Genomic DNA, 12,152 nt, shown 5'->3' on the forward strand with positions numbered 1-12,152 from the left:
GGCATTGTGTGAGAATCTCATTTGAATGGGGCAGGGAACATCTGGGAGACATGATGTCATCTAAGGAAGCTTTTAAATAATTTTTTAACTATGATTATTACCATGTAGGCCTCTGACTGGTGAGTTGCAGGCGCCCAGCCACACTTGGGGATTGCACCCCACCTGGCAGAAGAGTTGCCCTCTTTCCTCAGGGCTGAGGAGAAGAGCCAACCAGATCCATGTGAGGAGGCCCTAGCTCTGCTTTGCCCAGGCACAAATGAAAAGGAGGACTTGTGGCACCTCAGAGACTAACCAATTTATTTGAGCATAAGCTTTCCTGAGCTACAGCTCACTTCATATGCATCCGATGAAGTGAGCTGTAGCTCACGAAAGCTCATGCTCAAATAAATTGGTTAGTCTCTAAGGTGCCACAAGTCCTCCTTTTCTTTTTGCGAATACAGACTAACACGGCTGTTCCTCTGAAACCAGGCACAAATGTAGCTGTTGTGACCCTCGCCCCAGACAGCCGAGGCAGTGACAAACTACAACTCCCAGGGTGCCGAGCGCCGTGCAGACGACAACTCCCAGGGTGCGCTGCGAACAACCCTCCATGTGAACGACAAGTCCCAGGATGCCCCGCGCCGGGCCCGCCGCGAGGGCCGAGGGGCCAGCGGGGCACTACAAGTCCCAGGATGCCCGGCGCCTGGGGGGGGGCGGATGAGTGTCTCCGTGCGGCTCCCGCTGCCGGCGCGGTGCGGGGGTGGGAGGCGGAAACGCCGCCGCGGAGTCGGAACGGGGGTATGAGGAAGGGGATGGTGAGTGCGGGGCGGGGTACGGGCAGTTGGGGGCACGTGGGGGGGAGGTAACAGGGGGAGAGCACTGAGGGGGTACCTGGGGCGGGGGGGGGGCAGTCCACGGCGGGGGAGGCTGGGGGGCAGGGCACGGGGGGGGGGTTCCCCTCTTCTGCTGATTTTGTGCTTTATCGATTTTTATTCCCTTTAAAAAATTTTTTTTCACTCTCTTGAGTCACACCCCTTCTCAAATCCCCACAGTCGTCTTGTCTCAGAGGCTGTGCCTGTCACGTTTCTCCTTCCTCCGCCCCCCCCCCCCCCCCCCCCCGGCCAATTAAATATAATGAAATACCCCTCAACACCGCCATCGCCCGTGCTAAGGGCGTGTGTGAGATAAAGGACCCTGTCAGGTTAAAAGTCGTATTCTCTCCTTTCGTTAATTTTCATAAAATTCCTTACTAGCATCACTGATTATCTGAGAAATCATCACAAAGGGCAGAATTTGAGGAACTTAACTATTCACCTGCTTGTTTATGGTTCAGGTATCTTGGTCAGTGAAACTGGACTGGCTACTTTCACCTCCTGCTTCCTGGGTGTGAGCATGGTGGTGCTATGTTAGGACTACACACAGGAATTTTTGCATTCAAACAAATGTTTTTATTGACTTTTTTTAATTAACAGTTTTGTAAGGTTAGTTATTTAACATAAAAGTTAAATGGTAGGCTTAAACTACCTCATTTATGTCCCTCTAAATAGATCATCATTTTAGTATAAGAGAAAGCTGAATCAATGGAGCCATTAGGACAGATGGGAAATTTCCACTTCATTTTTCTGCAAAAAGAAAAGGAGTACTTGTGGCACCTTAGAGACTAACCAATTTATTTGAGCATGAGCTTTCCTGAGCTACAGCTCACTTCATCGGATGCATACTGTGGAAACTGCAGAAGACATTATATACACAGAGACCATGAAACAATACCTCCTCCCACCCCACTCTCCTGCTGGTAATAGCTTATCTAAAGTGATCATCAAGTTGGGCCATTTCCAGCACAAATCCAGGTTTTCTCACCCTCTGCCGCCCCCCCCCCCCCACACACACACACACAAACTCACTCTCCTGCTGGTAATAGCCCATCCAAAGTGACCACTCTCTTTAAAATGTGTATGACAATCAAGGTGGGCCATTTCCAGCACAAATCCAGGTTTTCTCACCCCCCCCACCCCCCTCCAAAAACCACACACACAAACTCACTCTCCTGCTGGTAATAGCTTATCCAAAGTGACCACTCTCCTCACAATGTGTATGAAAATCAAGGTGGGCCATTTCCAGCACAAATACAGGTTTTCTCACCCCCCACCCCCTTTTTTCAAAAAAACACACACACAAAAACTCACTCTCCTCCTGGTAATAGCCTATCCAAAGCGACCACTCTCCCTACAATGTGCATGATAATCAAGGTGGACCATTTCCAGCACAAATCCAGGTTTTCTCACCCCCCCACCCCCATACACACACAAACTCACTCTCCTGCTGGAAATGGCCCACCTTGATTATCATACACATTTTAAAGAGAGTGGTCACTTTGGATGGGCTATTACCAGCAGGAGAGTGAGTTTGTGTGTGGGGGGGGGCAGAGGGTGAGAAAACCTGGATTTGTGCTGGAAATGGCCCAACTTGATCACTTTAGATAAGCTGTTACCAGAAGGAGAGTGGGGTGGGAGGAGGTATTGTTTCATGGTCTCTGTGTATATAATGTCTTCTGCAGTTTCCACAGTATGCATCCGATGAAGTGAGCTGTAGCTCACGAAAGCTCATGCTCAAATAAATTGGTTAGTCTCTAATGTGCCACAAGTACTCCTTTTCTTTTTGTGAATACAGACTAACATGGCTGTTACTCTGAAACCTTTCATTTTTCTGCTTGCTCCAAAAAACAAAATGCTCTGTATCTTCAATAAATAAGTTGCTTTGCAGTGAACTCAGCTGCAATGATCCCAGGGCAGTTCAGGGGCAGAATTTTAAGTTAGTTTTCAATAACCTTCCTTCCTCTCTGAACAGTGCCCTGTTTTCATCCTTATACAGAGGGAGGATCACCACATTGTAAGACTTCTGAGGAAAGTAAAAAAGAGTGAATAAGATATTCTGGGATTCTTCTCCCTCACTTCCAAAAAGAAGCACATTTGGTGTAAATTGGATGCTGCAATGTGAAAGAGGCATGCTGATTTTAGTGCAATAGAGGAAACAGGAGAAAGTTAATAATTGGAGGCTGGGGGAGAGGGTTGATATTAATTTGAGTTCTTTCATTATCTGCCTTGAGTTAAATTCTCTGAGTGCTATTTTCCTGGATTTTGATCCCATGAGATTCAGTGCAGTCTGTCACGGACTCACAGGTCGTGCCCACTCTTGGCCGGTACGGTCCCTGGAGGGAACCCCCTTCAGTGTGACACCCTTTCTCCAGGGGTCCACTCTCTCGGGATTAGACCCCTCAGGCTCCTGGAACCGCACCTCTCTGAGCCTTAGAATGCCTGTCTCTCGCTGTGGGCCCCCTCAGAGAGTCCGCTTGCTCTGGACCCCCAGGGCCTCCACTCCCAGAGGGAATAATGCAACCCTGTTCCCTAGACTGGAGTGATTCTCAGCCAGCCTAAAACACAATGATTTATTAAGCACCTGAACACAGCACAGGAAACTCTCAGGGCCCTCAGGCCTGGCCACCCTCAGCACAGCACATCTAAGGGCTTGTCTACACTTATATTTTATAGCGTTCTAACTTGCTGGCTCAGGTGGGTGAAAAATCACCCCCCTGAGCGCAGCAAGTCTGAGCACTTTAAAGCGCTAGTGTAGATAGGCTCTGAGCGCTGGGAGTTGTGGAGGTGGATTACCAGGAGCGCTGGAAGACCTCTCTCCCAGCGCTCGCGCGCAACCACACTTGCACTTCAAAGCGCTGCCGTGGGAGCATTCCCGTGGCAGCGCTTTGAAATTTCAAGTGTAGACACACCCTGAGTCTCTCCTGCATCCAGGTGGATGCTGCCTGCTCTCCCTCTCCAGTCCCGAGCCCCTGTGCTTTTCAGCTGGGCATCTGGTATCACCTCCCCCAAATCCCCACCTCTGTCCATTGTCTTCTATCCAGGTAAACAGGGTTGCCTGGACCTCCTCTCCTCTCAGCCATCCTTTGCAACCCTCTGGCTGGAACCAGCTGGTCAGGTCACCGGGGTCCTCGCTTTGCAGCCGATTGTCCTCCCACTGGCCAGAACCGGCTGTGACTCCTGAGCTGGGCCACCCGGTCACCAGTTGCTGGGGTATCCATTCTTCAGGCCATTGGCTGGGGTCACAAGTTCCATCGCCGGCGTCCTCTGTAACAACAAACTCCCTCTCCCATCGCCTCGTTAAACCAGTAACACCCAGGGAAACTGAGTCCCACCCCTTCCGCATGCAAACCATTAAAAAAACCAAGAGAACCCCCCACTTCGTCACACAGTCACTCTCTGACTGTGTGTTTTGTTAACAGGTCTAAAACTAAGGCCCTGATCAATTCCCAAGATATTTTTCCCTAGTGTCCTGAGCAAATTTCAGTTAGGGCATTTACATTCTCCTTATTTCAGTTGGATACGTTATTTACTCCTGGGGGAATTCTGCACCAAAAAATTAAAAATTCACACAATATTTTAAAATTCTGCATATTTTTTTTTAAAATGACACAATATAATCATGCCAGTTTCAATTATTTTGGTAATTTATTTCAAAATATCTGTCAGCAAGTATGTCTAACAATACAGACAACAAAAAATATTCAGAAATGTTTTTTGACAAATAGATTCTTTAACAGGAATATTAATACAGAACTTTGAGTAATAATTCATTTAAACTACAATACAGAATTTATTTCCCGCAGCCCTCAGAAGCAGTGCAAAGGCATGGGAAAGTCAGGAGTAATGGAGGAGCTGATGGAGAGGGAAGTAATTGCTGGGAAGGAGCCTGGGAGTGAATCTGGAGAGTTGTTGGGTGTGGGTGGGAGAAGTATGGAACAGTTTTTCGGAGGGGGGAGGGATTTTTAGGGAGTTGGGAAGCCTCCCCCATGCAAACCCCAGGTAACCCCTAGCCTCTCCCATTCAGTCAGGCATATCTGCACATGTTCCCGTGTGTCCCTGCACCCCCATTCAGCCACTCTCCCATCCCCATGTGTCCCTGCACTCCATCCCCCGTCCCCATCTGTCCCTGAACCCCCAATCTCTCGCCTCCCTTTGCCCATGTGCCCCTGCATCTCCACTCCCATTAGATCCTGGCTCAATGCTGTGTCTCTACTCGTTCCTGTGCCCCCGCCTGTCTCCCTGCCTCCAGCCCTTCTGAACTCAGTCTGTGTGACCCCCACAGAAGCCCTGTTTGACCTGCATTGTCTGCTCCCCCTATCCAGCCCTCCATCCCGTGCCTCCTCACCTGGTCCCACAGGCAGGGTGCTGTGAGGAAAGCAGCCTCCTCCTCCTCCCGCTCTGTGACTGGCTGCTCCAGCCTGGAGCTTGCTGCCGTCTCGGCTGGCACCACAGCAGCTCCTGGTGGGCAACAGGTGTAATTACAGCACCTTCCCAACAGAATGTATTTTCTGCGGGGGGTGGGAGGGAGATCTGCAGGAGACATGAATTCTGCATAGCAGTGCAGAATTCCCCCAGGAGTAATTTCACTTAGAACCCTTCTAGGCTGTGAGGCTGGTTTCACCTCCTCTTTGGCCTTGCATGCTCCCATCTTTTCTATCCTCCAGTCCTACTAAAATGTTTTTGTAAAATTCTCTTCCTTTCTTGTTACTCTGACTGTGACTTGCCCCTTTTTTCAACTCTCTATGATGACTTTCCCTTTTCTTCTGTATGAAATGTAAGCTGCTTCTTGCTGAAAGCTTTCACTCCATTCTTTACTTTATCACCTCATCCCCAATTTCATCACTTGCTGCTGTGAAAATAGCTTTTTTCTTGTGTGCGCTATCTCCTTCACCTACTCCATGCTTTAGGCATTCTCTCACTTCTTATTGTTGCAATCAGTGTACATCAGTCTCCCTCCCTTTTCTACTTTTAATAAAAACCCATAAAAACAAAAATATTTGACAGAGCGTTCATACTTCAGGGTCCGTATGCTGCTGTGTTGTAGCGCTTTGTGCCCATCATCCTTTTTTAGACTCTAAACTCACTTATTACTTGTTTGCCACTACCCAAATTGTATAAAACCAAGAACACTGACAGACTCACTGCTACTAAATATACCTTCTATAAAGCAATTTTAGATCCTTGTGGACAAAAGAGAAAAGTCTGAGACATTACTATGAAGCTTTATAAATCTTAATAATTCCCTCCACTCTCCCAGTCACTGAGGGTATGTCTACACTGCAGTTAGATACACACAGCTGGCCCATGCCAGCTCATTCGGGCTCACAGGGCTCAGGCTAAGGGGCTGTTCGATTGTGGTGTAGACATTCAGGCTTGCGCTGCAGCCCAAGCTCTGGGACCCTCCCAACTCACAGGGTCCTAGAACCTAGACTCCAGTCCAAGCCTGAACACCACCACAATTAAACAGCTCCTTAGCCCAAGTCAGTTGGCATGGGCCAGCGGTGGGTGTCTAATTGCAGGGTAGACATATTCTTAATCCCTTCCCATCTTTAAATCTCAATTTAAAGGACTTCATATATGCTTTGGTACATAATTGACACTTTGTAAAGGATTTTATGGTATGACATAAATATTTAAAAATGTGCATTGTACTATGTGTTCCTCGTGTTCTCTCCCAAGCAGTTACTATCTCTGCTTCCTACTCCTACTGAGTCTTGCCTGGGGCGAGAAGCATGACTGTTTCTTTTATGTAAATGAATACACCTGTGGTAATTGAGCATGAGTGGATATCTGTTGCAAATGAAGTTGCATTGGGTGTGGACGCTGTAAAAGCCGAACAGACAAGTGAAGTAGGATTACTGTGGTAGACGGGACCTTGGTTAATATTTCATCTTAAATGTTCACTGAACACTTGAGCTATTTATAATTAGGGGAGGGTTCAGGATTTGGAAGGAAACATTGCTCCTTCATTGTCGCATGTTGAACGTGAAAAGGAAGCGATGTTGTTATGCATTCAGGGAGGGATTGGTCGTGGGATTAAGGGACTAGTTTATCCCAGCAGGGTCAATCTTGTGCTTGGTCTCGGGGGGGTTACTATTATTATTAATTGAACCTCTGTGTTTCTCACCTTTCTATTCCCCCCACAGCAGTTGGGACACCATGATGGATAACCGCTTTGCTACAGCTCTAGTAATTGCCTGCGTGCTCTGCCTCATTTCCACCATTTATATGGCAGCCTCAATCGGTACAGATTTCTGGTATGAGTACCATAGCTCAGCTGGAAATGCCAGCGAACTTGGCAGGAGTATTTTGGAGGAATTCACCAGTATGGAAGCAGATGAGAAGACTTATACAGATGCACTGTTCCGGTGCAATGGCACAGTTGGATTGTGGCGGAGATGTATCACTGTTCCCAAAAACTCTCACTGGTACAGCCCACCAGGTGAATTAGTGCATCCTCCAAATAGCGTTTTCCTCCACCTTCCCTGTTCCTTCCTGCCTTGAGCTGCAATTTAAGGGTTGGATATCAAACAGTATTTCCTCAAAATGGATCTGTGTCACCTCACTTTTCCAGAAAGCTTCTCTGGTTATTAAACAATTAGGGCAAATATAAGTTTTAAAGATGCAAAAGGAAAGCCTTATGCAGCTGCTAGTGAGTGTTTAGAGAACCAGGATTTGATATGTTAAGGTCTTGTCTACACTTGCAGCGCTACAGTGGCTCAGCTGCACTGATGCTTCCTATGCTGACAGGAGAGCTGCTCCCATCAGTGTAGGTATTCCACCTCCCTGAGTGGCGGTAGCTATGTCAACAGGAGAAGACCTCCTATCAACATAGCGCTGTCTACACTGGGGTGTGTGGATTTTCCTCACCCATGAGTGACGTAGTTATACCAACGTAAGTGGTAGTGTAGACCAATCCTCAGTTTCATCTTAAAGTGAGTCCAGTGTAATTTGTTTTTTTCTGCACTTTGTTTTCCAACTGAAAGAAATGTCATTGTTACTTTTTCTCACTTAGAGTTTAAAAAGTGAGAGTAAATATTATTGTTTCTGACAGTTTTTAAGTAACTTTTTTTTATTTGTTTCCACACTTTTTTAGAGGAAACGGTGTGGTTGAAAAGTTGGGCATTTTCTCACAATTTCTAAATGAAAAATTTTGAATACACTTAAAAATTGTGTGTTCCTGAAATTTTTCATTTAGAGACTGTTTTTTTTTGAAAAATGAGAAATTGTCTCAACATTTTCCCATGGAATCATTTTCAGTGAAACCCCATTTCTAATTAAGGATCTTTTTGATGAAAATTTCAACTAGCTCAACTCAAAAGCATCTTTTAGAACTTCAGAGTGGCGATGGACAGATTTTCAATGGGAACAAACACCATGAAATGTCTAAAAATTTGTTTCAGAAATAACAGAAATAGAAGTATTTAAAAAGTGTACTTGCTGTTCCATGAAATGTTTAACAAGGCGTTGAGCTCTTCACATTGAGCTAAACACCGCTGCTTTGTTTGGATGTCTAATTTAAAGACTGAAGAGCACTGACCACACAGTATTTGAAATACGTGTGGTGCAAGATACCCAATCTGTTGTATCAATAAGTACTGGTGCAGACCTCTCTAGATTGCCTGGAGGTGCTGCCTATTTTAAGTTTATGTCACATGTTGAAATAAATGCACAATACATTTATTTTAATGGAATATCAGTATAAAGAAAACGTTATGGTCTCGTAGTTAAGCACTCACTTTAATAATTTGGTCAGCACTAGCATATTACATACTTTATTTTCAACTACCCCGACAACCTTCCTGAGGGGTCATGCAAGGGATGACACAGTTGGCTATGAAGCTAGCTTTACACAAAACTTGAGTGACCTGTATATGCCAGCACAGTTTTTCAATATTCCTCTCTGATGTAATACTTAATCTATAGGTTTCAGAGTAACAACCCTGTTAGTCTGTATTCGCAAAAAGAAAAGGAGTACTTGTGGCACCTTAGAGACTAACCAATTTATCTGAGTGTAAGCTTTCGTGAGTTACATCCGATGAAGTGAGCTGTAGCTCATGAAAGCTTATGCTCAAATAAATTGGTTAGTCTCTAAGGTGCCACAAGTACTTCTTTTCTTTTTACTTAATCTATAGTAAACGCAGTTTACTATTGTAACTCCTAATAATGAGACTCATTAAAATGAGTCAGAGTATGAGAGAGTTGTTTATCCTTCTGACAAGGGGACATAGTGCTCTTAAATCAAGAAAAAAATGAGAGTGGTGAACTGTGAAGGAATTATTTATTGCTTTGGCTGTAAATGTGTGATGTGAATTGATCCAGGGAAGCAGTGGAATAAGGGGGAGTGGCTAGTCTTTATAAAGATTACTTCTGAGAACGGTTCTCACCCTAAAAATAGCTAAAGGGATTTCTCATGTAAAAAGAACAGCAGATGCTGGATGGGAGCAGGATTGTCAAATGAAAATAAGGAATAAAACTAATGGTGGTTATTGCATTTTTCCCCCCTCCAGAAACTGATATGGTCAGAAGCTGCATCAGTTTTTCCCTCTCTGATCAATTTGCAGAGAAGTACATGGAGCCTGGGAACCACAATAGTGGTAGTGACCTGAATCGGACCTGTAAGTGCTTTTCACCTCTGGTAGGTAGATGTGGGGGATAAAGGAGGCTGGGAAAGAAAAGAAGAGGACATTTTCATTTCCAGATTCAATCATTAGTGAGAGAATAAGGAGAGAAGTAACTATTTTGATCTGCCCACCTCAGCTAATGCTTCATATAATAACCCTGGGTATTAGTCATGACTTGAAGGCAAGGGTACGTGATTTGTTTGTTTGCTTTAGGAAAGGATTAATTCAGAGAACAGTGTTGTGGGAAAACTCAGTAAGTGAACACACATTCAAGTTCCTCCCTCTCTTTTCACAGGAGGCAGTGGTCCTTCCTAGCTCAGGTTGGAGGTCCCTGATGGAGTAGTGTATGGGAATGAACATAGATGGGCAGGGAGAATGTCAGACACTGACATGTCTTTAACATATCTGTGGATGTCTCTCTCTCTTATACACAGATCTTTGGCGTTTGCAGTTTCTCCTGCCCTTCGTCAGCCTAGGGCTGATGTGCTTTGGGGCTTTGATTGGTCTTTGTGCTTGTGCCTGTCGCAGCCTCTACCCTGCGATTGCCATAGGAGTCCTACATTTCCTTGCAGGTGGGTCCTGTTATGTGCTCCAGCCCTCTTCCTCTCCTTGCAGTGTGACTTCCCTGACCATGTCAGCCAGGGCATCTGTACTGTAAGCTGATTGTCCTGTACTGTTTATTCCCCAGGTCTGTGTACGCTGGGCTCAGTCAGCTGCTACGTAGCTGGAATTGAGCTGCTCCACAAGAAGCTGCACCCACCTGATGATGTGCAGGGTGAATTTGGCTGGTCCTTCTGCCTGGCTTGTGTCTCTGCTCCTTTACAGTTTATGGCAGCTGCTCTCTTCATCTGGGCAGCCCGCACCAACAGGAAGGAATTCATGCTCTTGAAAGCATACCGTGTAGCATAAATAGGACACTTCATTCATGGCCAGTTGCTGCTTCACAGTATTTTGTTTCAATATCATAGGCCTTTTCCCAGTCGTACCCCATCTTTCTTTTGGACAGGTATCTGCTCCATGCACTGCGTGCTTCTTGCCAGTTGAGTTTCAGTTGTCTGCAGGCTTTGAAGACAAAGGCCTCTGGGCCAAATTACCAAACTTGAACAGCTTTCTCTTGCCAGAAGTCTGCAGAATTTTAACAGACTTTTACTGTATAATTTTTTAAAAAAACTTTTATTTGTTTGTGGAAGTAGTCTTAAGAGTTCATCCCCTTTTTTTAATTATACTACCCTAACTGGACACTCACATCTAAATCTGCTTTGAAAAAACAGGAGAGGCATTGTGGGGCAGAGGATGAATAGGGGAAGAGAAGAGGGAGATGCAGGAGAAGACTGAGAGAACTGCAGAGTGTGAATAATAGAGAATTGGGCACTACATGTTATGAGATCCCAGCAGGTGATGCACTCTCAGAGCACCAAGCAGAGATGGATGTGCAGAATTGTGTGTAGAAATGTTATAGCTACATCTGTGTTGTAATCTGGTTTGTTTCTTTCTCTCTCTTACTCTCATTAGTTTCTCCTCTCAGCCTTTTATGACCAGACTGATGTGATTGGGGCAGTCAGCTGTAGCTTTTGTGCCTGCTGTAAAATCGGGCCCTTCCTTTACTGTGTTGAAGGGGCAGGCCTCATGCAAGGTTTGGATTTAATTTGGTTAACGTGTGTATGTATATGTATGTGTATATATATAAATAAATCTAACTTTTTGTAAAGCTTATTTATTTGCCCCATGTAGCACACAGCAGGTTTTTTTAAAATGTGCTGCGTGTTTCCCACCTTGCCCCACACCTGTTTAAAACACACAAATAAACCAGAGAAAAGGCTCAGAAATTTTATCAGAGTTGTTGTGAATTTGATTGAAAAAGAGAATGCCCTGAGACAGATTAATATAATATTGTCTGGTCACTGTTGTTCATAGTGCTCAAGTATGAGAGAGGGATGACCAGTTTCTATACAAAACCTTTTCCCCTTTGCCTTAGGGACTCTTTAATGAGAGAGTGGGGTGGGTTTGTTTTTTAAAATCACTTCATTTTAAGGGTGCCTGTTCATCATCACATCTTTTGAGTGAGATGTGGAAAAACCTTAGTTCCCAGTTAGCTCACCCTGTATACAAATCTGCCCTTCAGCTGCTCAGAGTCCATCCAGCTTTTCGTTGTACGTCTTGGAGGAAAACAAGCCCAACATTCAGAGAGTAAAAAAATTCTGTTCCCAGTTGGTTAACAAGTTTTAAACCCCTTCCTTTCTTGCTGCTGGTTTGATAAAAGAAACATCTCATTGAGAGTGAATTGAGTTGTAACAACTTTCTGAACAAGAGTACCCATCAGGGTTGCATTTGCTGACTCAGCGAACCACACAGAACCTGATTCTCCTGTCTCTCTCACCTGTGTAAATCTACAATAATTCCATTTCAGTAGAGTTGCTCTGGATTTACACTGGTGTATCTGATAGCAGCAGAATTTAGCTCCTGTACCTTTGCTGGGCAGACAGAATCTTGCTATTACTCTTTTTGCAGCTGTCAAAGTATGAAGAGATGAAGTTATTTTCTGTTCATTAGAAGAAAGCACTTCAGCAGAAGAAAGTATAGTATTTAAACATGTTTACACTGATGCATCCTGCTGCTTAAAACTGGCATGTGCTGAGTAGCAGTGTGTCAGCTTCCACCCTTTTGGAATTAATCA

At 45.0% G+C, this 12,152-nt stretch overlaps 1 protein-coding gene across 2 annotated transcripts; it reads left to right on the forward strand.

Moving 5' to 3' along the window:
- The first annotated feature begins 680 nt into the window (after positions 1-680).
- Positions 681-11,309, forward strand: CLDND1 (claudin domain containing 1). 2 transcript variants are annotated; one of them, XM_048817836.2, is made up of 5 exons: positions 681-794; positions 7,001-7,296; positions 9,365-9,472; positions 9,913-10,050; positions 10,167-11,309. In XM_048817836.2, exons 2-5 carry the CDS (start codon positions 7,014-7,016, stop codon positions 10,385-10,387), a joined length of 750 nt encoding a protein of 249 aa, XP_048673793.1. In that variant the 5' UTR covers positions 681-794; positions 7,001-7,013; the 3' UTR covers positions 10,388-11,309. The 2 variants fall into 2 exon arrangements, with proteins under 2 accessions (XP_048673793.1, XP_048673803.1); XM_048817846.2 differs by having other exon boundaries at positions 706-794; positions 7,004-7,296.
- Positions 11,310-12,152: the final 843 nt, after the last annotated feature.

This window comes from Caretta caretta, chromosome 1 (assembly GCF_965140235.1).
Source record: "Caretta caretta isolate rCarCar2 chromosome 1, rCarCar1.hap1, whole genome shotgun sequence".
Taxonomy (NCBI): Eukaryota; Metazoa; Chordata; order Testudines; family Cheloniidae; genus Caretta; species Caretta caretta.

Bases quoted from the DNA above. Each gene is read 5' to 3' on its own strand.
- CLDND1 (XM_048817836.2), top strand. From the start codon at position 7,014: ATGATGGATAACCGCTTTGCTACAGCTCTAGTAATTGCCTGCGTGCTC. The intron at 7,297-9,364 runs GTGAATTAGTGC...TCCCCCCTCCAG, and splicing joins TCACTGGTACAGCCCACCAG to AAACTGATATGGTCAGAAGC. The intron at 10,051-10,166 runs GTGGGTCCTGTT...TTTATTCCCCAG, and splicing joins AGTCCTACATTTCCTTGCAG to GTCTGTGTACGCTGGGCTCA.